General features: G+C 32.4%; 3 protein-coding genes and 1 pseudogene across 3 annotated transcripts; all 4 read left to right on the forward strand.

Annotated features, from left to right (window-relative positions):
• Nucleotides 1–348: 348 nt before the first annotated feature.
• Nucleotides 349–5806, forward strand: LOC133682289 (uncharacterized). Its single transcript, XM_062105603.1, has 11 exons — nt 349–480; nt 771–843; nt 935–1089; nt 1226–1519; nt 1725–1854; nt 2796–2903; nt 3008–3110; nt 3204–3329; nt 4133–4326; nt 4616–4743; nt 5331–5806. Exons 2-10 carry the CDS (start codon nt 791–793, stop codon nt 4710–4712), a joined length of 1260 nt encoding a protein of 419 aa, XP_061961587.1. The 5' UTR covers nt 349–480; nt 771–790; the 3' UTR covers nt 4713–4743; nt 5331–5806.
• A 3121-nt stretch (nt 5807–8927) lies between these two features.
• LOC133683604 (trihelix transcription factor ASIL2-like) lies at nt 8928–10653 on the forward strand. Its single transcript, XM_062106785.1, has one exon. The coding sequence runs from the start codon at nt 9370–9372 to the stop codon at nt 10483–10485; it is 1116 nt and encodes a 371-aa protein (XP_061962769.1). The 5' UTR covers nt 8928–9369; the 3' UTR covers nt 10486–10653.
• Nucleotides 10654–13160: 2507 nt separating this feature from the next.
• Nucleotides 13161–17283, forward strand: LOC133682621 (beta-galactosidase 15-like; annotated as a pseudogene).
• A 2734-nt stretch (nt 17284–20017) lies between these two features.
• On the forward strand, nt 20018–25720 carry LOC133681149 (beta-galactosidase 15-like). Its single transcript, XM_062104291.1, is given in 19 exon segments — nt 20018–20453; nt 20566–20774; nt 20860–20926; nt 21051–21143; nt 21327–21470; nt 21903–21991; nt 22097–22202; nt 22309–22396; nt 22501–22622; nt 22736–22897; nt 23114–23233; nt 23391–23488; nt 23587–23690; nt 23796–23905; nt 23995–24216; nt 24400–24496; nt 24499–24610; nt 24690–24969; nt 25051–25720. Coding segments are annotated over 19 exon segments (2502 nt in total). The 5' UTR covers nt 20018–20285; the 3' UTR covers nt 25162–25720.
• Nucleotides 25721–25741: the final 21 nt, after the last annotated feature.

Genomic DNA, 25741 nt, shown 5'->3' on the forward strand with positions numbered 1-25741 from the left:
ATCTTTAATTTTTTTATTTATTAGACTTGGTTTTTATTATTTTGAGTGTTATTTATTTGATTTGAAATAATTTTTATGAAATAAGTTTTTAATTTTATTTTTATTCAACCTTTTAATTTGTAAGATTTGTTTTTTATTTTTTTAATAAACTCTTAAAATATAAAATATTAATAAATTATTTTTCATGACATAACCAAATATTAAAAAAATATTTTTCAACTTATTTTTTGACTTATTTTTCATAACATTATTAAATTTTAAAAAATAAATCAATTTTTAAAATACTTTATAAAAAAACCATTTTCCAAAAAAAATTCCCTTTCAGCAAATAAACGGGGTTTAAAAAAGCGCAAAAAAAGAAAAAACCTTCAGTGAGAAGCTCTAAAACTCTCTCTTCCTTTCGCACAAGCAAAAACCTCTCCTCTCTCTCTCTCTCTCTCTCTTGCTCGCGTTCATATGCTTCTTCGATCTCCGCTTTAGGTATCTCTACAGTCTCTCTCTCCCTCTCTCTCCCCGATTTATCTTTATTTTTATTCTTTTTATAATTTTCTCTTCAAATTTATTTCATTTCATTTCAGGTGAAATTTGTTGAATTTTTAATTTCTTGCAGTTTGTCCTTTTCCTTTTCATTTAATTTTCTATTTTACTCTGTTTGGTTGCTGAGAAAACTGTAGAAATGCGAAGAAATACTAGCTTCGGAACACTATAGCGTTTTTGTAATGTTACTGTAGGAAGGAAATGATATTGATAATTAGAATATGTTTTTGTAGGTGAAGTTCAAGGGAAAATCATGCCGGACGTGCAAGCTCTTGTTAATGATTTTCTTATCAAGCTTAAGAAACGGTGATTATTTTCATTAATGTTTCACTAATTGCGTGTGTTAAGTGATTTTTTCTTAACAAGGTTATTTTGTTTTTTGTTGTTTATTTGGCAGTAAGATTGAGGGCTCGCAGGCCACGGCGAGGCACACAGCAGAACTGTTAAGATCAGTTATTTCACAGCAGCGAGTTCCCTACACGAATCAGGCTGGGGCTTTAATTGATGCTGTGAGGGCTGTTGGTGAGAAGCTGATTGCTGCTAATCCTGTTGGTGAGTATTTGATTTGATAAAATGAATGTTAGTCTAGTGTTGTTTTAGGCTAATGAGTCATGGGCTGGTTTCTTATAGAGTCTTGTATTTTGTTGTTTTTGGTAATGTTTCTGTTGTTGTATACATTTGTTTGCAGAGCTTGCTGTGGGTAATATTGTGAGGCGTGTTTTGCACATTATTAGGGAGGAGGATCTTTCTTTGACAACAGCTGCTATTGCGGGGTTGAATTTATCAGCGGCAAGTGATGGGGATGACGACGACGACGGGGAGCAAGATGAGCATACAGTTCTATCAGCTGCTGTTGTTGCTGCTGCTGCAAGAAGCACTTTGCGTCCTCCTTCCTTGCAAACCCTGCTGGAGGACATGCCTGAGTCAGCAGCTATTCCCCGTACTTCTTCGTCAGGAGGTGATTCTGAAGGAAAAAGCAAATGTGAGTTTCTTATTTGAATGGATGGTCGTTCTAAGTGTTTTTTTTTTTATGATTGCACACAGTATGCCAGTCGATCATTTTGCACATTAAATAGTTTCATTTGGTTGAACAAGTATTTATCTGAAACTCAGATGATTGTGGTGGTCTAGCATATGTTGTGTGTGTGATGGAGCATTTTGATATGTGAGGACTTTTTCTGTAACAGCTGCTGATAAAAGTTCAAGAACTCGAAAGTTGAAGCATGATGTCATTGAAGCAGTTAATGAGCTTATTCAAGATATTACCACTTGTCATGAACAGATTGCTGAACAAGCCATAGAACATATTCATCAAAAGTAATTTTTCTCAATCAAGCTTTGACCATTAAGTTCATTTTTTCCCTATGAGCTCCTTTTCTTTGTTTTGGTTTGTGTTGCTGGCACTAAAGTTCCATTTGACATACAAGAATTGATATGATGGTCTCTGGTTCATTTTTATTTTTGTCCCTATTATGGTTTTTACTTTAATTTTGTCATGCATACAGTTTTTCATTCACAAGTATCCATGGACATGCTTGTAGTCTGTAATCGGTCCTCAGATTTCATAAGTAGTGTATTTAGTTTGATTCTGAATAGAGCTTTATGTTTTCTCATAGCAGTTAGCAGTACTAGAGTAATTTTACTCAAATTACTAGTATTTGAGTTGAGGCGAATTGAGTGAAAAAATTAGAGGCAATTGAGTCTATGCCATGGGTTATCATGGGATACTGGGATGTCTTCATTCATCAATCATCTCTATGCTGTGGGTTATTATGGTTCATGGGGTAGCAATTTTTAAATGAGGTGTCTTGGTATCACTTTTAATATCCTGTGAGCTCCTTTTTTGTGCCTTCAATGTTAAAGTTTGATCTTTGAACTGACTGTTGGAATTTCAAATGAGGATGTGATATTATCTTTCAATTTTGTTATCTTTCCAATTTTTCAGTGCTAAATTTCTCTTGCAAAGAGAATATGTCCCTGGTTTAAGTAAAGTTTCAATCAGTTATCTCAATTGCATGGCTTTTAGCCTTGTGGATGCTTTATCAGTAGCCAACAATTTCACCCTCCTAGTGTATATTCTTACATAAGTTCTCCTGTTCACATGTACAAGGTCATGCCCTCTTTCATTGAGTAATTTGAAAACACTCCTATTGTAAACTTTCAGTTTCCATGACATAGATTTTTAATTGCTAGATGTATTAATTCATTGCTTTTGACACTTTCTTTTATTGACTCGATTGTTAAACACATCTTTTCAGTGAGGTAATATTAACATTAGGTGGTTCAAAGACAGTGTTGGAATTTCTTTATGCTGCGAAGGAAAAGAAAAGATCATTCCGGGTTTTTGTCGCTGAGGGTGCTCCGAGGTGAGTACAAGTCGCTTGGTGTTAGTTACAGGGCTGGATAACTATTTTAAGTCTTCTCTTTGTTAAAATACAAGTTTTTTCATTGTCAATTGGTACTTAACTAGGTATCAAGGGCATCTTCTTGCAAAAGAATTGGTTGCAAGAGGTTTACAGACTACTTTGATTACTGACTCTGCAGTTTTTGCCATAATTTCCCGAGTGAACATGGTAAGAGGGAGTCTAGGTTTTTTTCTTTCCTTCTCTATTTTTTAGTATTGGTATGCGGCCTATTTTAACCCGCCTTAAATTTGTTATGTAAAGGTCATAGTTGGAGCTCATGCTGTAATGGCCAACGGTGGTGTGATAGCACCTGTCGGGCTCAATATGGTTGCACTTGCAGCTCAAAAGCATGCTGTACCTTTTGTTGTGCTTGCGGGCAGTCACAAGGTAATTTAGCAAAATAATATCCGTACTTGCCCCTAGAGTTTTGGTAGCAAGCAAACAAACTGCCATATTTGAATTGTTTGCTCTATTTTTGTTATGAACGGTATGCTGCTGTTATGCTGCTCAACTTGTGACAGGAAAAGAAGACAACTAAATGGTAATAAATGGAATGTCTATTCTGTGACCCAGAAGATGTTTGGCATCCCTTCTCAGCTCTTTATTCTGTTAGTGTCAGTCTTTGTTCAGTGGTCCAGAAGATGTTTGTCATTTCCTTATCAGCTTCTTTATTCTGTTAGTGTCAGTCTTTATTTGCTGGGCCATGGTGGCAGCTCATGCTGCTGACTTAGCAAAACCCTAATAGGCTATAAATTGATTGACTTATAACTTATAAGCATAAAAATTGCAAGTTATAACAAAGAACTCTTGCGTTTGGTGTTCCTAAACGCTTAATATTTTGTCTTTTGTAGCTTCTTGTGTTCTTCTGAACTCAAATCATTTTTTATCAAATTGATTTCTTGAATTTTTTTCCCCTAATGTTTAGTTTCTAGAAATCTAGTACTCATGACATGGATGAAAATTCCCAGAGAGGTCAAAAGTTGTTTATGAATCCAAAGATGAAGCCAAAGGGAGAAAAACAAATATGTGATTTCTTTGTTGAATTGTAACTGGATGGTGAAAACAGTAGGTAAAATGACTTGGATAATGTTAATGACATCTGTGGTGATAATTATGACTTTGACATTTAAAAATTATTGTAATTCTTTGTTTGGCCCTTCTTACACTTGGTTGTTTTTCCTGCATGGCAGTTGTGTCCCCTTTACCCTCACAATCCTGAGGTCTTACTTAATGAATTGAGATCTCCATCTGAGCTGCTGGATTTTGGAGAATTCTCAGATTGCTTGGATTTTGGGAGTGGCACTGGCTCTCCTCTTCTTCATGTTGTCAATCCAGCATTCGATTATGTGCCACCGAAGCTTGTTAGTCTGTTTATCACTGACACGTAAGTCATAGTACTTTTGAGGACATCATCTATTTTGGATAAGTACATATTGAACAGCATTTATTTTATTTTAATCCTATTGATTTATTGAGAACCACTAATGCAAAGTGACGAATTATTGATAAGGATAATTCTTATCCACTAAATATTGTTTGGCCTCTTGTGCCAAATCAGATGGGGTTGACATAATTCTGTCACGTTCCAACTTCCAATTTTGAAGTAATTCCATTTTATTTATATTTTCTTCTCATGCAATTCTAACAGTTTCTAAATTCGAATTACTTTACAGTGGAGGGCACAATCCATCATACATGTATCGACTCATTGCAGATTATTACTCTGCTGATGATTTGGTGGTGCGACGAAGGATTGCTTCGGGAAATTGAGCTCAGATTGCTTTTGTTTACTATATTCTCGGTAAGATTCCTCTTTTAATAGAGTTTGCCAAGGGTGTGCAGATTTTCACCATCATGGAAGTCTGCTACGTGAAGCACGAATCATGCTATCTTTCTGTTGATCTTTTCCCAAAAAAAGGGGAATGGAGTTTGTATAGCTGCTAGAATGCTAGCATTTCTGTCATCCCAATTCCCTCCCAGTTCTTTCTCGTCATTTCATGCATGCTTGGTCTTCAAGAGCTTCACTTGCTGTTTCCCCTTGCCGAAATTCTTTTCATTCCCCTCATCAACTGTGGCCAATCTCTATGCACTGCAATTCAGATTGCTTTTCCTTAATCGATTCCAAGTCATAGTAAGACTATGCATTGAAAAAGGATAAATGTATGTTGTACCCGCATAGTTTCTCATGACCACAGAAAAACACTTTTAGAAATTTATTTCTCTTCTCTTTTTGGTAGCAATTATGGTAAATCATGATGGCCTTATAATGCTTATGAGAAGTGGTTGAAAATATCAATGTTTTCAACTCTCTCATACTTCCTTGGGACATAACACAGCCATTGCTCATTTGTTGGCATGTTGCTTATATTTTCCGGTTTCACCTTTCAGGTAGTTTAGGAGTTGCCATGGAAGAAGTGGTGGATGCGCAGATGGAAATTTTAGCTCAGTGTATGGAAGCATGTCAAGCATTGTTTATGCTGGAAGAGAAGCAGAATTATTGAATGGGACAAATGAGAAAGAGAGAGAAAGGCCAGGAATGGCCATTTTTGTGATTGTGATGAAGCAGTAGTCTAAGAGCTCCACTCGGAGAAAGAAGGAATGATAAGATGCTTATGTGCAAGTTAGAAACCTTGTCTGCCGTGACAAAACTGTGAAAAGGAAGGGGAAAAAAAAAGAAAAGAAGAAGAAGACAGCAACCTGTGTTGTACTGAGCTTGATAGAAAACTTGATGATAGTTTGGGCATGGAGACTGCGTATAGTCAGTGGGCTGTGTGGTGTTAGCACTTTTGAAAGTAAGAGGTTTTGGTTTTGTTGTGTTAGAACTTTTGCAAATAATCGTTTCCAACGAGAGTTCTTGGATTTAAGTTTTGTGAGACTAAAAAAAGCAGATTTCAAAAATGGAAATTTAAATGGAGATGGAAATAATTCTCTAATTTTTTTTTTTAAATCACAGTTAAAAAATGTCACGAACGATTAATTTTTTTTTATTTAGTAGGTATTAAAATTATATATATGTATATTTAGTTAATGTTATAGATTTAATTTTTGTTATAAATTTAATATAATCTTTTAATTAATTATTTTTCAATTATATTATCACAAATATAAAATATTAAGATGATAATTATTTTATAAAAAAATATATTGTAATTTTAATAACAATGTATTTATGATTTTATCTAGTAAAACTCAATCTTGATTTTGAATATGTTTTTATTAAAAAAGAAAAACTGGAATGTTTTCTACAGTTTTTATTTCAGACTAGTTCATTAAAAAAATATACATTAACAGCGCAAAGATATTTTTGCAATATTATTATTAAACCCGTTGAAAAAGATGAATTTTTAAATCTTTTAACTTAAATTTTTATCTTTTTAATTAAATTATATAAAAATTAACAATAAATTCAAAGGAAATTTCTAAAAAATAGTTTTTTTTATTTTAAAAAATTAATGTTAAATGATAAAATTAATAAAAAAAATAATAAAACAATAAATAAAAGAGGATGTCGAGACAAATCCGGGCTATTAGATTGGAAATACCATACATGAAAAAATAATGAAACTCAATCCCTAATGAATTTAACATCAAATGATAAATTATTATTATAACTATTATTATTATTATTATTATTATTATCAATACTATTATTATCACTATCATTATATATATCACTATTACTATTATTATTATTATTATTAATATGTAATATTACCATTATTATTATTATTACTACTATTTAATTATCACTACTATTATTATAACAAACTATTATTACTACCATTATTATTATTGTTAATAGTATTATTATCATTATCATTATTAGTCATATTAACATTATCACTGTTTATTATCATCACTATTATCATTAATACTATAACGATAACTATTACTATAATTATATTTATTATCATTATTTTAACTGTCATAATCACTATCATTGTTACTATTATAACTATTATTATAATATTATTACTAATAATGTTTTTATTGTTGTTGTTCTTATTGTTACCTTCACAATTAATATCATTATTATTGTTATTAATATTACTATCACAATTATTACCATTATCACCATAATTATTGATATCATAATCATTACAACTAACATAATAAATTACTTCTACTACTGTTACTATTACTACTATTGTTATTATTATTACTGTCACTATTACTATTTTAATAAATTATTATTATCACCACTATCATCACCATTATTATTATTATTATTATTACAACCATATTAATATTATCATTTGTTACTTTTATTAGCACCAACATTGCTATTATTACTATCATCAATGTTAATTGCATTATTACTATTACTACAACAATTATTGCTACTATTATTACTTTTGTTGTTGTTGTTATTATTATTGTTATCACAATTATGTTTATCATTGCAAGTATTATTGTCATAAAAAAACTACTACATTCACTACAATTATTATCACTATTGTTAGCATTATTATTGGTTTCATCATTATTATTACTATTATTATTACCACCACCACCACCACTGTCATAATAAACTATTATTAGCACTATTATTATCAATATTATCACCACTATTAATCGTATAATTATCATTATTACTATTACTATTATTACACCTACTACAATTATCATTATTATTATTATTATTATTATGAAAAAAATCATAAACTTATTTGAAGGATAAAACTAAAAACCATAAAAACTTTGATAAAATGGCAAAGAAAACAAATAAAAAATCAAAAGAAGAAAGACCAAACTAAAAAAAATATTATTATTATTGAAAAAAAATCATAAATTTTTTTGAAGGATAAAATTAAAAACTATAAAATTTTTGACAAAAGAGTCAAAGATAAAAAAGAATGTGAATGAGATCGCAAGAAACAAATAAAATCTACAAGCCATCTAAAAAAAATTTTAAAAGAGTAGGGATTAAATTCCAGAGATGAACTTACGAAGGATAAAATTGAAAAAACTTTTCAATTTGAAGTGATTTTTACAAATAAAATAGGTAAAACATAGGCTGAATCTGAAAAGAAAAGAAGTTCAAAGTTTGCTGTATTTGTTTTTATGGGCAATGCGAAAACCAAGGCATATGAGAGAAATGAAGAGAAAAAAAGAAAATCAAACCGACACCAAACTGGATATCATCATCATACACATGCTATCCAGGAAGAAAGAGAACGACGAGAAGCATCCAATGACATGAAAGAACATCCTTTTCCACCACTGCAGTCATCCACACGTGCCGTCCAAAGACAACAAAGTAGCTAACACTTGCGTTAACAACTTTTTATCTTTTTTTACGTGTTAAAAAACAACATCACCTTGAAGACCAAAAATCTATTGCTAACCATCATGAAATGAAGAATTGGCCCCTGCAAGATGCTTTGAGCATTGTCCTTTAGAGGTCATAGAGTTATTGCAATATTCTAAAAAAAGTGTAAAACAAAAAATGCCTTGGCTATAGTTAAGTTAAAAGTTTCTTTTAAGAGTACTAAAGTAAATTCACTTTACAAAAAGTTCATGAAAGGACATAGATGCCCCTCAACAATTGAAGAATGACAAAATGAACCCTATAAAAATACTAATCTACCCCTACAAGCCAGTTATAAATGGTTTTTTTTCTTAAGAGCAAGAACGTAATTCCACTATTGTAATCTACAGTAAATCACGCATAATATACAGTTTTTTTCCCATACGAATTAGCTTTTCTTCTAATCTTTAAAGTTTGAAGTGAAAATGAGACAACTCATTTCAGGCAATCGTTCGAGAATGAAGTCTATCATATAACACTACCGTTGGTTAATGTTAATTTTGGAAACCCTATTAAGGTTAATTTTGAAAACCCTATCCACTTAAAAAAAAATAATATTGTCAAACCAAAATTGATAAGTAAGGTAAAAACGATCCCTTAAATATTACAGTTTGGTTGAATAATACTTTTACTTTGTTCTTATTAATTTGAATACCTTTCTTTCAACGATTAAGTCCCTAACTATTCATCTACACCAAATTGAGTTATAGAAAAACTAGTCAACAAATTGACAAAAAGAAGTAAAGGAGCTGAGTTGAACAGATGTAAACGTTTTAGGGACCATAAATGATTTTTATCCCTTTTGACAAAGCATTGTAGTTGCATACACACGTGCTTTCACCTAGCAAGCCGGCAACACAATCCCCAGTCCCACTTCCATCCTTGCCGGTGACGGAATTTATTTCCTCCCCAATCACGCTCCTCCACCTCAACCTTTCTCTTCCATCCTTCTCCCACCACGTGTCACTTCTTCACCGTCACCGTTTACTTTCCCGTCATCCATCAAAAACCCAACACCTAAAAAACCATCTCCTCCTCTCTCTCTCTCACTCACTCTCTTTCTCTTACCAGAATCTAGAAAACAGATCTGACCGTTGATCGCACCGACTCTCCGTCATGGATGATGATGATGATATACAGTCACACTCAAACACCACCGAGTCTTCCTCACCGTCACCGTCACCACCGAACGGAAGAATCACCGTGACTGTTCCCGCTACCGCCACCGTGCCTCCACCCCCGCCGCCACAACAGACTGACAACAGCTTAGCACTTGTTTTGCCGACGAAGTCGAAAGCGAACGGAAGCGGAGGAGGAGGAAGAGAGGATTGCTGGAGCGAAGGAGCCACGGCCGTGTTGATTGATGCTTGGGGAGAAAGGTATTTAGAGTTGAGCAGAGGGAACTTGAAGCAGAAGCACTGGAAAGATGTGGCTGAAATTGTAAGTAGCAGAGAAGATTATTCAAAATCTGCGAAAACTGATATCCAATGTAAGAATAGAATTGATACTGTGAAGAAGAAGTACAAATTGGAGAAAGCGAAAATGGCTTCTGGCGGCGGGGTAAGTTCTTGGCCTTTTTTTGATCCTTTGGATAGACTAATTGGGTCTACTGCGAGGGTTCCTGCTGTTGCTAGTGGTAGTAAATTTCCAGTTGCGATTCCTGTTAGGGTTCGGAGTAGTAGTAGGAGGGGCGGGACTAACCACTATCATTTCAGGAGGAATCAGAATATGAAGGCTCGGATCCGGAAATGGGGTAAGGATGACGACGACGACGACGACGACGAAGAGGAGGAGGAGGAGGAGGAGGAGGAGGAGGAAGAGGAGGAGGAAGAGGATGGTAGTTTTCCGCCGCAGAAGAAGAGAAAAGTGGTGGTGGAGAGGGAATTGGGTGGGAAAGGAGGAGGAGGGAAGGAAAAGAAAGGAGGGTGGGGGAATTCGATTAGGATGTTGACGCAAGCAATGTTGAAGTTTGGGGAAGCTTATGAGCAAGCGGAGACTGCCAAGTTGCAGCAAGTGGTGGAGATGGAGAAGACGAGGATGAAGTTCGCGAAAGAGTTGGAGTTGCAAAGGATGCAGTTTTTTATGCAGACACAGATGGAGATTTCGCAGTTGAAGAATGGGAGAAAGGGAGGGAATGCTAGCGGCAACCACCACCACCACCACCACCACCACCATACCGGTAACAATATTACTGCTAGCAATAATGTTAACAATAGCGATAGTGATAATTAAGTGGACTAAGAGTTGTTGTTGATTAGTGTTAATTTATAGAGTTTTAGGTCTTACTAGGTTTGTGTGTTTTGTAGGTGAAAATGCACCCTTAGGGATGGAAATTTGTAATGTTTATGATGTTTAATTTACATGAAAGGAATAAAATTTCTGTAACTGTTGGGGGTAAAATGATGTGATTAGGGTCCGTTTGGGAAAGCTATGGCTTTTAGCTGTGGCCGTGTCTTCTCCAAAGCTACAAATTCAAACTGTAAAATCATGTGTGGAAGGGCTGTGATATTAGCTTGTAAGTATTACCAAACGTTTTGGAATTCTGCTTTTGAACGAAAAGCCATGGAAGGTAAGAAAATAGCCAAAGGTTGGTGATTCCCAAACGGGCACTAATAGATTACTTGTTTGTAGCTTACACTTTGCAAAGATTACTTGCTTGATTACTCTTTCATGGCTTGTCTTAGAAAGACAGTGAACATAGCTTATGTGTCGCTTGCATTTCAAGGTGTCTGCTTTTTTGCTTATTGCTTGTTACACGCATCATTTTGAAGATCTAGGGACCAGTTCTATTGCTATAGTCCCCACTGCTTTAAATCTTTCAGCAGCATCTTCACTTGATTTGGTTCCGAACCCTTCGTCTCATCCCTCTGCTTGCCTGGTTTTTATTTTCTGTTAAATCTGTTGATTGAGTATTTATATAGCAGCAGAATAACTAATTTTAACTGAATAGAATCTATTAAGAGAATGGTAGTGAGAGCAGTGTCGGAGTGGCCCATCAGGTGGTAAATAACTCTCTCTTTTCAGCACCGTCTTCTCTTCTCTTCTCCCTCCCCTCTCTCTTCTTGCTTCCTCCCTATAGATCCCCACCACCTCCCTCCGGTTCTTCCAGCCTGTAGGAGAATCTATTGTATCAGTAAGGAGCTGCAATGGCCCTTCAATGGTGATTTGGTACTGATGTTTTATGGCTAGCTGCTACCTTCTTGTCTTTTGGTGTTACGTGCTGCATTTGGGCTCCCGATGTCACACGGACGTCCTTTTCTCTGGCTTCCTGATGTTATAGGACTGCTGTTTTTTTTTAATCCTCCGGTGTCATATGGGGAGTTGCTGACTCCTGCGGCATCCTAGGGTTTTTGGCATCATTTCAACTGCTGCCATTATCTGGTGTCCGGGCACCATTTCTGCTTACTGCAATCGTCCTTGTCAATTCTTATGGTGGTCTAATGCCTACCCTGTTCTGTCTCGCATTAAAATCCCAGTTGACATGTGATATTCTCTACATGGTGGCTTGCGGTTTCTTGTCATTCTGCATATTATGGCTGTTATACTAATTCTGTTATCACTTATCAGTTTATTTTTTTATTCAATATTATTAGGGTTTTCTCTTATATATATATATACATGTTAGCCTTTAGATAAATTGATACTGGAATGAATAAAAAATAATGATTTTGAGAGTTTTTTTTTTTTTTTTTTATATAATTATGATTTCTTGTTTTTTTAATGGAACTTATAACAAACCAGCTCTCATCTATGTAAAGTAATAAAGAAATATTAAATAATCCTATAAACACCAAATAATTTTCAATTGAGCCATCACTCTTGTTTTGAAGCATTGTGGTGAATGACAATCCTTATGGGCTTGTGATATTACAAGTCTCACTGGCATATATGAGTTCTAATCCTACTTTCTTTACAAAACCCAACCCTATTTTAACACTCCACAGCACTGCTCTAAGAGCAGTTCCTTGTCCCACCAAAAACCTCCCCCGGAAAGGCCGGTGGTGGCGGTGGTGCTGTTTTGATTAGCTAAGCTCCAGGATTCTATAGTTTCTTGAAAATAAGCCGAGGAGGTGCGGGTTTTTTCGCAATTCTTGAGCGGTCCAATTTGATTAGAAAACTAACATCTAAAATCATATTTCGATTTTATATTTAATAATAAAACAAGAAAGTTATTTTCTTAAAAATCTCAATCACGATTACGAAATAAGAAAATTAAAGGAAGGAGGAAATGAGGAATGAAAAAGAAACCAAATATAAAAGCAAAATATTCCATTTTTTTTAATTTTGTGGATTTGATTTTATTTTTATTAAATGGATAACAGGATAGAGTTTGTTTGCATGGAGTGAGAATAGTTAACGTGGATTCAAATATTTTTAAAAAACGAGACTAAATCTTTGACCAAAAGAGATAATTGCTGTGAATAAAAGATAAATTAATGTAATAATATTTTGGATAAGAAATATAAAAAAGAATAAAAGGAAAACATTCTATCATTTGAAATCATATGTTATTTACTTATTTTTATAGAATGGATATATATATATATATATATATATATATATATATATATATAGTTAGCTTCCAGCTAAGTTAGAAGAGTTAAACTTAAACTTAATTAATTCTGGAATTAAACTTAAATAAAAACTGAAACAGAATTTAAATACATAAAATAAAAGATAAATATTAATTGTGATTAGATTTTAAAATAAAATAAAATATTTACAGAATAAAAAACACGTAAGGAGATTAGATTTCACGATAAAATATATCTATTTAAAAACATAACAGATCAATGATGAATTTTAGATTGAGTAAATCTCAACTAACAGGATACATACTCCTATAAATTCAAGCATGAAATACATTATTTTTCACTCTGCTTTTGCTTACCGGTAAAAAAAAAAGAATGCATCCTTCAAAGGTATTGCTCGCCACCCTTTTCTTTTTCGCACTCGCTCCTTGGGCTCCTGCTAGTCAGGTTACCTACGATGGCAGAGCTATCATCATCGATGGCAAACATAGACTTCTGGTGTCTGGTTCAATCCATTATCCCAGGAGCACTGCCCAGGTATATTTATTTATATTTTTTTATTAATCCCAGTGTATGTGTGTGTGTGTATATATATATGTTCAACTTAATAATTTATATTTTAATTTTATAGATGTGGCCGGACTTGATTAAGAAATCCAAGGAAGGTGGACTGGACGCCGTTGAAACTTATGTTTTCTGGGATTCTCATGAACCTGCTCGTCGGGAATATGATTTCAGTGGCAACCTGGACCTCATAAGGTTTCTTAAGACAATCCAAGATGAAGGGCTCTATGCTGTTCTTCGTATTGGACCGTATGTTTGTGCTGAATGGAATTATGGGTATGTAGTAGTTTTTTTTGGTTTTTTTTTTATTTAATTGAATTCCTGTTTTATTTTTTTTAATTCTTTTAATTTTTATTGCTCAGTGGGTTCCCTGTATGGTTGCATAACATGCCTGGTGTTCAGATGCGAACTGCTAATGATGTTTTCATGGTAAGAAAATAGTTATTTAAGTCTTAATTATAGTATTTACTACATTTATTATAATTAATTTAATTTGTTAATTTTTATCTTCAGAATGAGATGAGGAATTTCACTACATTGATAGTTAATATGGTGAAGCAAGAGAATCTTTTTGCATCACAAGGAGGTCCTGTTATTCTTGCCCAGGTACATTTATTTATTTATTTAATATATATTTTCTATTTTAAATCCTAAATAAACTCATTAATTATTATTCTTCTTCTTTATTGAAAAATTAAATTGTTTCCAGATTGAGAACGAATATGGCAACGTCATGTCGTCTTATGGAGATGAAGGGAAGGCGTATATTGAATGGTGTGCAAACATGGCTCAGTCACTTCACATTGGAGTTCCATGGCTCATGTGCCAGCAGTCCGATGCTCCAGAACCGATGGTCCTCTTTTTTTCTTCTTAAATTTATTAATTTATTCTGGAAATATTTATTTTATTTAATTCCTGTGATTGATTTTTGTTACCAGATCAACACATGCAATGGCTGGTACTGTGACCAATTCACTCCTAATAGGCCAACTAGTCCTAAAATGTGGACTGAGAATTGGACCGGCTGGTAACTCATATGTTTTTTATTTTTATTTTTTTTAATATTTAAACTTTGTTTTAATTTCTTGTTTGACATATAAACTCAATAACAATTAAATCTTATTTAATTTAATTTTTAAAATTAATTTTTTTAGGTTTAAGAGCTGGGGTGGTAAAGATCCACACAGGACTGCTGAGGATCTTGCTTTTTCTGTAGCAAGATTTTACCAACTTGGAGGCACTTTTCAAAACTATTATATGGTTAGTTTAAATCTTATATTTTCATAAATTCTTTTTATTAACAACAACAATGATAATTAATTTATTTAAACGTATTTTATTATATATTTTAGTATCATGGTGGAACCAACTTCGGAAGAACAGCCGGCGGTCCATACATCACTACATCTTATGACTATGATGCACCATTAGATGAATATGGTAATAAACTACTTAACGACCAGCTGTTCACGTAGCTAAATTATTATTTGTTTTATTATAATTATAATTATCATGATCATATATTATATGATCTTAATAGGGAATCTGAATCAACCAAAATGGGGGCATTTGAAGGAGCTTCATGATGTGTTGCACTCCATGGAAGATACTCTTACACGAGGGAACATCTCCTCAGTTGACTTTGGCAATTCTGTCTCGGTTTGTATTATAATTTCTTTATTATCAAGGATTTAATTAATTAGAAACATTTAAGCTTAATATATATTATGTTAACATTATTGTATATTTATTTATTTATTAGGGCACTATATATTCAACTGAGAAGGGATCGAGCTGCTTTTTGACCAATACAGACTCTAGAAACGATACAACAGTCAATTTTCAAGGCATAGACTATGAAGTGCCAGCATGGTCTGTTAGTATACTGCCTGATTGTCAAGATGTGGTGTACAATACGGCTAAGGTAAATGGGATTAATTTATATAAATCTGTAGTTTATTAAATATTATTTTTCAAGTTTTATTTAACAATTGTTTATTATTCATACTGTTAGGTTTCAGCTCAAACATCTGTGATGGTGAAGAAAAAAAATGTTGCTGAGGATGAGCCCGCTGCTCTTGCATGGTCATGGAGGCCCGAGACGAACGATAAATCGATTCTTTTTGGAAAAGGAGAGGTCTCGGTTAATCAGATTCTTGACCAGAAAGATGCAGCAAATGATCTGAGTGATTATCTCTTCTACATGACAAGGTATACTTTCTGTTCTTATTTTAATATTATTCGTTAATTAATTACCTAATTAATTATTTTTAATTTACAGTGTGAGTCTTAAGGAAGATGATCCCATATGGGGGGACAATATGACTCTTCGGATTACAGGCAGTGGTCAAGTACTTCATGTATTTGTTAATGGGGAATTTATCGGTAACAACCAGATTATGATCTTATCTATAAGGGCTAATTAAATATTTTATATATTAATTAGGATGCTAACATTGCTGTTTTTTGTTATTAGGTTCTCAATGGGCTAAGTATGGAGTTTTCGATTATGTTTTCGAGCAACAAATAAAATTAAACAAGGGGAAAAACACCATTACTTTGCTCAGTGCTACGGTTGGATTTGCGGTAATTAATCTTAATAATCTATTTAATCATTTATTGAAGTGAAATTCTTGATTATTTAGTCATCTAATTAACGTTTTTTTTTTAATTATTCTGTAGAACTATGGTGCTAATTTTGACTCGACACAAGCTGGTGTTCGTGGCCCTGTGGAGCTTGTTGGATACCACGACGATGAAATAATAATTAAAGATTTATCTTCACACAAATGGTCCTATAAGGTTGGATTGGAAGGCTTGCATCAAAACCTTTATAGCTCTGATTCTTCGAAATGGCAACAAGATAATTACCCCACGAACAAGATGTTTACGTGGTATAAGGTAAATCTTAACCCTAATGCATGATCTATTATATGTACGTAGTAGCTAGCTAGCTTCATGCATGCTCACACATATTTTTATTTTTATTTTTGTAGGCTACCTTCAAAGCTCCTCTGGGAACAGATCCTGTTGTGGTGGATTTACTTGGCCTGGGAAAAGGTCTAGCTTGGGTTAATGGTAACAGCATTGGTCGATACTGGCCAAGTTTCCTTGCTGAGGATGGATGCAGTCTTGATCCATGCGATTATCGAGGTTCCTACGATAACAACAAATGTGTAACCAATTGTGGCAAACCAACTCAAAGATGGTAATAGTTTTTTTTAAGAACTGTTTTTTATATGATTTTTTTGCTGTGACTATGATCTGATGTCTTGTTCAATTCATTCTCTACAGGTATCATGTTCCTAGATCCTTCCTTAACAACGAAGGTGATAACACTTTGGTCTTGTTCGAGGAATTTGGTGGAGACCCTTCTTCGGTTAATTTCCAAACTACTGCAATCGGATCAGCATGCGTCAATGCTGAGGAGAAGAAGAAAATCGAGCTCTCATGCCAAGGAAGGCCAATTTCTGCAATTAAATTCGCCAGCTTCGGCAATCCACTAGGGACATGCGGATCTTTTTCGAAGGGCACTTGTGAAGCCTCGAATGACGCCTTATCTATTGTCCAAAAGGTAATTAAATCGATCTTACCTCTAGGTTTTGCTTGTTTTGTTGATTGTTACAACCGAGTGTTCGAACAAATAATCGAATATTAATTTATCTTTTTTATTTCTTACAGGCATGTGTTGGCCAGGAGTCTTGCACCATTGATGTTTCTGAAGACACATTTGGCTCGACTACCTGTGGTGACGATGTCATTAAGACCCTTGCTGTGGAGGCTATTTGTTAGGGCTTTTTTTTTTTTGTTATGTTAGTGTTCTTTACGGAACAATGTTCTTAGTTTTTGCATTGGCACGTCTTTGGATTTTTTCGTTTTGTTAGGGTTTTTTATTTCTAGTTCTGTCTATTGAACAAGGGTTTTTCGTTTTCTCAGTGGTATTATTTAGATTTTTATCTCCAGTCTCATTTTCCCCCCCAATTATATATTCTTTTTATTGTTTTTAACATTTATCATCCATTAGAAATAAACTTAATTTCTTGCAAAAGAGAATACACGCGCAACACATATATATCTTGAAACTTGTTAAGAAATGAAATCATAACATGACGTTGGCCGGACCCTCTTCATTTTCTGGCTAGCTGCCGCCTCTTTCACTAATATTTTGAAATCTTCTGCCTAATCCCCCAACCTTCAAGCTGTTTTCTGTCTGATCAATAATTTAATATCAAATAATAAAATAATAAAATTAAAAATATATAAAAATTAAATTGAGTAAATCTTCCAAACCAATAATTTTGATCATGAGATCAAGATGACTTTACAAAAAGCAGAAAAAAAAAATCTTGAACAAAATTCTTAACCATTAGAAAAGTAAAAAAAAAAAAATTAATCAAAATAATAAGTGACTTAGTCAATAAAATAAAATAAAATAAAATAAGAAAAGGATAAAAAAAATAAATTAAAAGAATGAGAACTAAAATTGAATAAAAAACAAATGAAATGTTGAGAGACATAATTGAAAGAAAAAATAAATTAAGAAAATAATAATAAAAAATAATTAAAAGAACGAGGACCAAATATATAAAAAATAAAATAAATATTGAGGGACAAAATTGAAAAAAAAAACAAATCAAGAAAATAAAAAAAATGAGTATCATATTTGATATAAAAACTAAACAAAATCAAATTAAAAGAGAAGAAACCTTTTTTTTTTTTAAAAAAAAGCAAAACAAATAAAAACTAGTCAAAAGAAAAAAGAGTATAATTAAAAGACAAAACAAATGAGAAGACATGTAATAGCCCAAAATTTTCAAGACAAAGACATACTTTAATACGGAATTACTGGGATTTTTTTTTATATCATGTACTCTACCACGAGTTTTACTAAAATTCCAAAAGAGTTTTCTTTATAATGAAATATTTTAAATTATTGACTTGATATTTGTTTTATTTTTATTTCATGATCTCAATTCCTTAATACAATCATTTTACATCACAATCCACATCTACCATCTTCCAATAATTGCAAATCATTTAAAATAACATACAAATATTTATATAACACACTAATTATACGTGTTGAGAGTTTATATAAAATTTAGCATAAATAATAAAAATAAATAAATATAAAGATCCATATAAATTCATATATCCACAATAAGAGTTAAACGTTAATATTAACATGCTTAAACAAAATACAATATAATCCAAGATGAGCATATAATACATAATCAATGTAAACAAAAGTAATAAATAAGTCTATACACCTGGCTTCTATGAAATGACTAAGAAAAATACAATAAACAAATACAAACAAATGATATAATTTAACTAACAATATTACATTAGATTAGATAAAATGGAACTAAGTTCTCTTTCTTCATTTTTTTTTTATCTCATGCTAATAAGTAAAATCTGTTTATCCTATTTACTTATCATTTCTTTATTTTTTATTTCAATTTTCAATATCTAACATCATATTATCATTCATCATCCATAACCAGGATTAACTAATTTGATGCTGATATCAATTCCAAATTGATATTATTAGCCATTACCTTGAGTGTGACTAATCGAATGTATATTGATACCGAATCTATTTGATATCATTAACTTCCATTCCATTAAATAGCTAATCAAGTTTTTTAGTACATGCCGATACTAATAAACTCATTAACATTATTAACCTTTCTATATTTCAGAACAACTAATCAAGTTCAAGTTCAATTCCATTTGTTCCTTTTATGTTCATGCCGATATCAATAAACAAATTAGCATCATTAGTTATAATTTCATATAATTATACATGAATTATCCAAACTTCCTAGATTTCTTCATTTGACCGACCTTGAGGTCTTAATTTTCCCCATTCATTACAATTTCAATCACAAATCATCTTATCAACATTAAGTACACACTTCATAAGTCAAAACACAATCTTACATATTTATCTTACAAAATCCTCACCCAAAATGCTCTTATAATTCTACCACAACTAGACACGATCATTAATTTCATTCTAGATCATCATATCACTATCAATTCTCACCAGAACATACATTTTCTACAAGTTTAAAACCATTTACTCAATTTCTTTTAAAACTCGTCGACCATATAACATGCAAGATTACCAAGTTTTTTTCTCCAATCACTCATTATTTTAAGCCATTTCAATGCTATTTCACCCTGACAACATTACCACATAACAATTTCATAAAACCTTGATCAATTCTCACATAAGAAATCTAAATTTAAGAATTTAGAATTCAATAAAAAAATATCAATTAAACTTCGTGATCACTTGTTAAAATAAACTTAAAAAAATTTACCAAAAAAATAATATGTACTTTGAAGCTAACCAATCAAACTTAAAAAATATCATTCCACCTCTGGTAGCAAGGCAAAAACAAGCTTTATGTAGAGCAGAACAAAATATTATACTTCAAGAAGTCAAACGTTCAAGAAGTCTTTACCCCAACAGACCCGCCAGAAGAGGTCTTTACTCGCCAGAAGAGGTCTTTACCCCAACAGACCCGCCAGAAGACGTCTTTACCGTAACAGACCCGCCAGAAGACGTCTTTACCGTAACAGACCCGCCAGGACTACAAGTGAACTCAATAGCAGGAGCAATTAATTAATTCGTGACACAGACCGATCAAAACTATACAACAAGGAGTTAGATGGTGTAAATTTATATATCATGAATTAGTTAATATTATTTTAATTTCTTGATATATGGTTAATTGTATTTTAATTTCTAGTAAGATGAAAGAAAGAAAGATATAAAAATAAACAATCTGATTTTAAAAGGATAAGGATAAGAGACAACATCCTTTTGAGATCGAGTGTGTATCTCTAACTCACTCTCTACTTCTATATGTATAAGAACAGGTGACAATATTCACTCACCATTCTCTTGCTTGATCGATAAACATGTCTTCTTCAGGGATTCTTGCTCTCTTCATCCTTTGTTTTTGCACGTCTGGCCGCCTGTGGGCTACCGCGACTCAGGTGACTTATGATAATAGGGCCATCATTATTGATGGCAAGCACAGAGTTCTTGTGTCTGGATCAATCCATTACCCTAGAAGCACCACTCAGGCAATATTTTATATTCTGATCTTGATAGTTTTTCAACATATTAATAATTCTCTGATTCTGATAAACATTTAGCAGCTTATGTTTATAGTTTGATTTATATATGTATATATAGATGTGGCCGGATTTGATGAAGAAATCAAGGGAAGGTGGGCTAGATGCCATTGAAACTTATGTTTTCTGGAATGCTCATGAACCTGCTCGTCGGCAATATGATTTTAGTGGCAATCTAGACCTTGTAAGGTTTCTTAAAGCAATCCAAGATGAAGGACTTTACGCTGTTCTTCGTATTGGACCGTACGTTTGTGCTGAATGGAATTATGGGTATGAGATCACGATGGTTTTTTCTTTGTTTTTATTTTCATGTTTTTATTTTTCTTTTAATTCTAATGTATTTTTCATTGAGCAGTGGCTTTCCTGTGTGGTTGCACAATATGCCTGGTATTCAGATGAGAACTGATAATGATGTTTTCAAGGTAAAAAAATATATATTTAATTAATTTTATACCATTTTTTTCATCATATTAATTCAATTTGGTATTATTTATTGTTTAATTACTTAATTTATTTAAATTAATTCAGTTTTTTTTTTCACTGCAGAATGAGATGCAAAACTTCACTACATTGATCGTCGATATGGTGAAACGAGAAAACCTTTTTGCATCCCAAGGAGGTCCTGTTATTCTTGCTCAGGTATCTTATAAATATATTTTAAAAGTTTTTATTTTTATTATAACTCTATTATTATTATTATTATTATTATTATTATTATTATTATTATTATTATTATTATTATACATGTCATATATGGTAAGTGTTTTTGTCAAAATATTAATTATTTTCCACACTAACAAATTTAAATAAAAATGGGTGTAGATTGAGAACGAATATGGCAATGTCATGTCATCTTATGGAGAAGAAGGGAAGGCATGCATGAATTGGTGCGCAAACATGGCTCAATCTCTTGACATTGGAGTTCCACGGCTCATGTGCCAGCAGGATGATGCTCCAGAACCAATGGTATATATAGTATATATTATTTTATTTTTTTTCATGATTTTATTCTTTTGATTAATCCTCTAAAAATGTAATATCTTAATATTAGTTTGCGATTGATTTTTTTAATAATGATTTTCTTTTTTTGACTAGTCTTAGTAATTTTAATTTTACTTCAAAAAAGTATCTGTGATTGATTTTTGCATTAATCTTATAAAAATCTAGTATCTTAATATTGTTTTATTTATTAACATTAGTAATTTTAATTTTACTATAAAAATTGATATTTTAATCTTTGTTTGTGATTATTTTTTTAAAATTATTGTTAGCAGGTCAGAACTGGTTTCTGTAATCATGATTTTATTTTTTTGATTAATATTAGTGATTTTAATTTTACTATAAAGATTAATATCTTAATTTTATTTTGTGATTAATTTTTGTAATTACTGTGAACAGATCAGTACATGCAATGGTTGGTATTGTGATCAATACCAACCTAGGAGATCAAATATTCCTAAAATGTGGACTGAGAATTGGACTGGCTGGTAATTCATATGTTTTTATTTATATATTATTTACCTAATATTAATTAAAACTCCATATAAATTAATATATTATTTAATTATAATTTTCAAAATTATTTTTTTAAGGTATAAGAATTAGGATGGTAAAGATCCACACAGAACTGCCGAGGATCTTGCTTTTGCTGTAGCAAGATTTTATCAGTTGGGAGGCACTTTTCAAAACTACTATATGGTTAGTTTATGCTAAAAATATTTTATTTTCACAATTTTATTTAATAATAACTATATTTTTTTCATAATTATATAACTTAATTTTTTGTAACATTAATTTTATTTAGTACCATGGTGGAACTAATTTTGGTCGATCAGCTGGTGGTCCATATATTACTACATCCTATGATTATGACGCACCACTTGATGAATATGGTAACAATTTATTTAATAATTAATTTATTGATTTTACTACATAGTTTGAGATCATAGTCTTATATGTTTTTGTTTTTATTTTGTTTTAATTTAATTCCTAACAGGAAACCTGAAACAACCAAAATGGGGGCATTTGAAGCAACTTCATGACCTATTGCATTCCATGGAGGATATTCTCACAACAGGGAACGTTTCCTCTGTCGATTTGGGTGATGATTCTGTTCAGGTAATTTTTTTTTGTTAATTATTTAATACTTATTTTTTAATATTATTTGTATTTTTGTTAATTATTTAATACTTGATTTTGTTTTAATATTGCATCTTTATTTATTTTTTTAGGGCACTATATATTCAAATGAAGGTGGATCAAGCTGTTTTTTGGCCAATGTAGACCAAGGGAGTGATAAAACATTCAATTTCCAAGGCATAAATTATACAGTACCAGCATGGTCTGTTAGTATACTTCCAGATTGTCACAATGTGTCTTACAATACAGCCAAGGTAATTATAATTTATAGTTTATTTTAATATTTTTATCAAAATTTTATAATTTATTAATTTATTTATCAAAACTTCATAAGTTGTATATCAATATTATTAGTCATCAGCTCAAACATTTATCACTATTATTATTATTATTATTATTATTATTATTATTATATCAAATTTATAGTTTATTACAATATTTTTATTAAAATCTTATATATATATTACTAGGTATCTACTCAAACATCAGTGATGGTCAAGAAAGCAAACGTCGCCGAAGATGAGCCCATTTCTCTTAGATGGTCATGGAAACCTGAAATGGACGATAAGAATATATATATATTTTTTTTGGTAACCTGAGGTGTCTGGTTAGCTTACGCGCACCATAACTAATTCCCGAATTCACTGAACACCCTGCAAGTCGAGCAGGCATGTAAAACACCACGGAGATGACAGAGATAAAAAAACCTTGCTTTTACCGCTAGGCTACAAGCCCTAGTATGATAAGACTATACTTCTTGGAAAGGGAGATGTCACCATTAATCAGATTCTTGACCAGAAAGAGGCAGCGAATGATTTGAGTGATTATTTATTCTACATGACAAGGTTATTTTTTCATGTTTCTTTATTATTATTTTTTTGTTTTAATACATTATTTTTAATATTGTTGGAGATTTATTTGGTTAATTTTTTTTATTTAATAGTGTGAATCTCAAAAAAGATGATCCAGTCTGGAGTTATAACATGACACTCCGAGTTAAAAGCAGTGGCCAAATTCTTCATGCCTTTGTTAATGGAGAACTTATTGGTAAGAAAACGAAAATCTTGGTTATTAAGTCTTATATATTCTTGTTTTTATATATTTTAAATTTTAATTATAATGTGGATAAATTTATTTATCTTTTGGCGATAGGTTCTCAATGGTCTAAGAATGGCGGAGAGAGTTTTGTTTTTGAGCAAAACGTGAAATTGAATCATAAGAAAAACACAATTAGTCTGCTCAGCGCTACAGTTGGATTCACGGTACAAATCAATCCTAATTTTTAATAATCTTTCAATAAGTATTGTTAATTAGTGCTTAATTGATGTTTTTTTTTTCAATAAATTTGAAGAACTATGGAGCCAATTTTGATCTGGTACCATCTGGGATTACTGGTCCAGTCGAGCTGATTGGCTACCATGGTGATGATGAGACAGTTGTCAAGGATTTATCATCACAAAAATGGTCATACAAGATTGGATTGGAAGGTTTGAATCAAGAACTCTACAGCAGTCAATCTCTTAAGTGGCAAGAAGATAGCTTCCCTGTAAACAGGACCTTAACTTGGTACAAGGTAAATTAATTTTAATGCATTATACGTGCAAGTTATTGTTTCTGTTGCGTTTCAAAACCTTAATGTATTATACGTAACGTATGTTTATTTGAGTGATATATCGTGTTTGAAATTACGATTGAACCATCGTTTAAAACATGGAATTTGTGGTGATATATTATAAATTATTTTTAATTTTTGTAGACTGTGTTCAAAGCTCCTTTGGGAACAGATCCTGTTGTGGTAGATTTACTTGGAATGGGAAAAGGTCTAGCTTGGGTTAATGGTAACAACATTGGTCGATATGGCCAAGTTTCATAGCTGAGGGTGATTGCAATCTTGAACCATGTGATTATCGAGGTTCATACGACAGCAGCAAGTGTCTCTCTAACTGTGGCCATCCAACTCAAAGATGGTAATCATTTTGCCCTTTGAAGAACTATTTTCTGAGGATTATTTTGTTGTTGCTTTAACGTTCCAGTTGTGTCTGTCAGGTATCATGTCCCAAGATCATTCCTTAATGACACTGGCGATAACACATTGGTCTTGTTTGAAGAGTTTGGTGGAAACCCTTCATCGGTTAATTTCCAAACTATTGCTTTTGGATCAGCATGCATCAGTGCTGAGGAGAACAGGAAGATCGAGCTCTCATGCCAAGGAAGACCGATTTCTGCTGTTAAATTTGCTAGCTTCGGTAATCCACAAGGGGCTTGTGGATCTTTTGTGAAGGGATTTTGTGAGGGATCAAAGGGTGCATTATCTGTTGTCGAAAAGGTAAGTGTTTATTTTTTGTTCTTATTTTATTTTATTATTCTTTGCAACATGTTAATTTTTCATTTTTGTTCTTCTTCACAGGCATGTGTTGGCCAGGAGTCGTGCACCATTGATGTTTCCGAAGCTACATTTGGCTCGACTACCTGTGGTGATGATGTTATCAAGACCCTTTCTGTGGAGGCTATTTGTTAGGGCTTTTTTTGTTATTAGTTCTCTCTAAGTCTCTATTAGACAACGATTTTTTAAGATTTTAGGCACTTTGCCATGGATTATTTTTTAGTTTTTTAGCTGTCGAAAAGCTGGGACAATTTCGATGTCTTCTTCTCACAGGAACTCACACTAAAACTATCCCCGAGATATTATTTTCATCCTTATAACCAAATACGTATTTGTCTTTTCTGTCCTCGAATACTAATCAAATGCAACTTAACAAATAAAGACAGGTTATGGTAGGTTGTGAGCTGTCTAACGTACCTAAGATGGTGCAATAGAAGATTTCGAAGCCTGTAGTTGAGATGCCGTGTGGTGCTTTAGCTGCATCATAGTTGAAATTGCTCTCTTAGTTAGATGGGTGTAGCTCGACTTGTGTGCTTCTATCTGGGAAGCATCCTGCACTTTTGTTTCCATAAGCAATGTTTCTACTATCAAAAGACGTTCCTTGGGTTTGGGATCATCCATGGAACTTAATGTATTTCTCTTGGCTCGATGTAACTTACCATCAAACAAAAGAAATGGTCCCGGGGTTCGTTTCTACAGTCGTTGAGTCCATGGT

This window comes from Populus nigra, chromosome 1, assembly GCF_951802175.1.
Source record: "Populus nigra chromosome 1, ddPopNigr1.1, whole genome shotgun sequence".
Taxonomy (NCBI): Eukaryota; Viridiplantae; Streptophyta; class Magnoliopsida; order Malpighiales; family Salicaceae; genus Populus; species Populus nigra.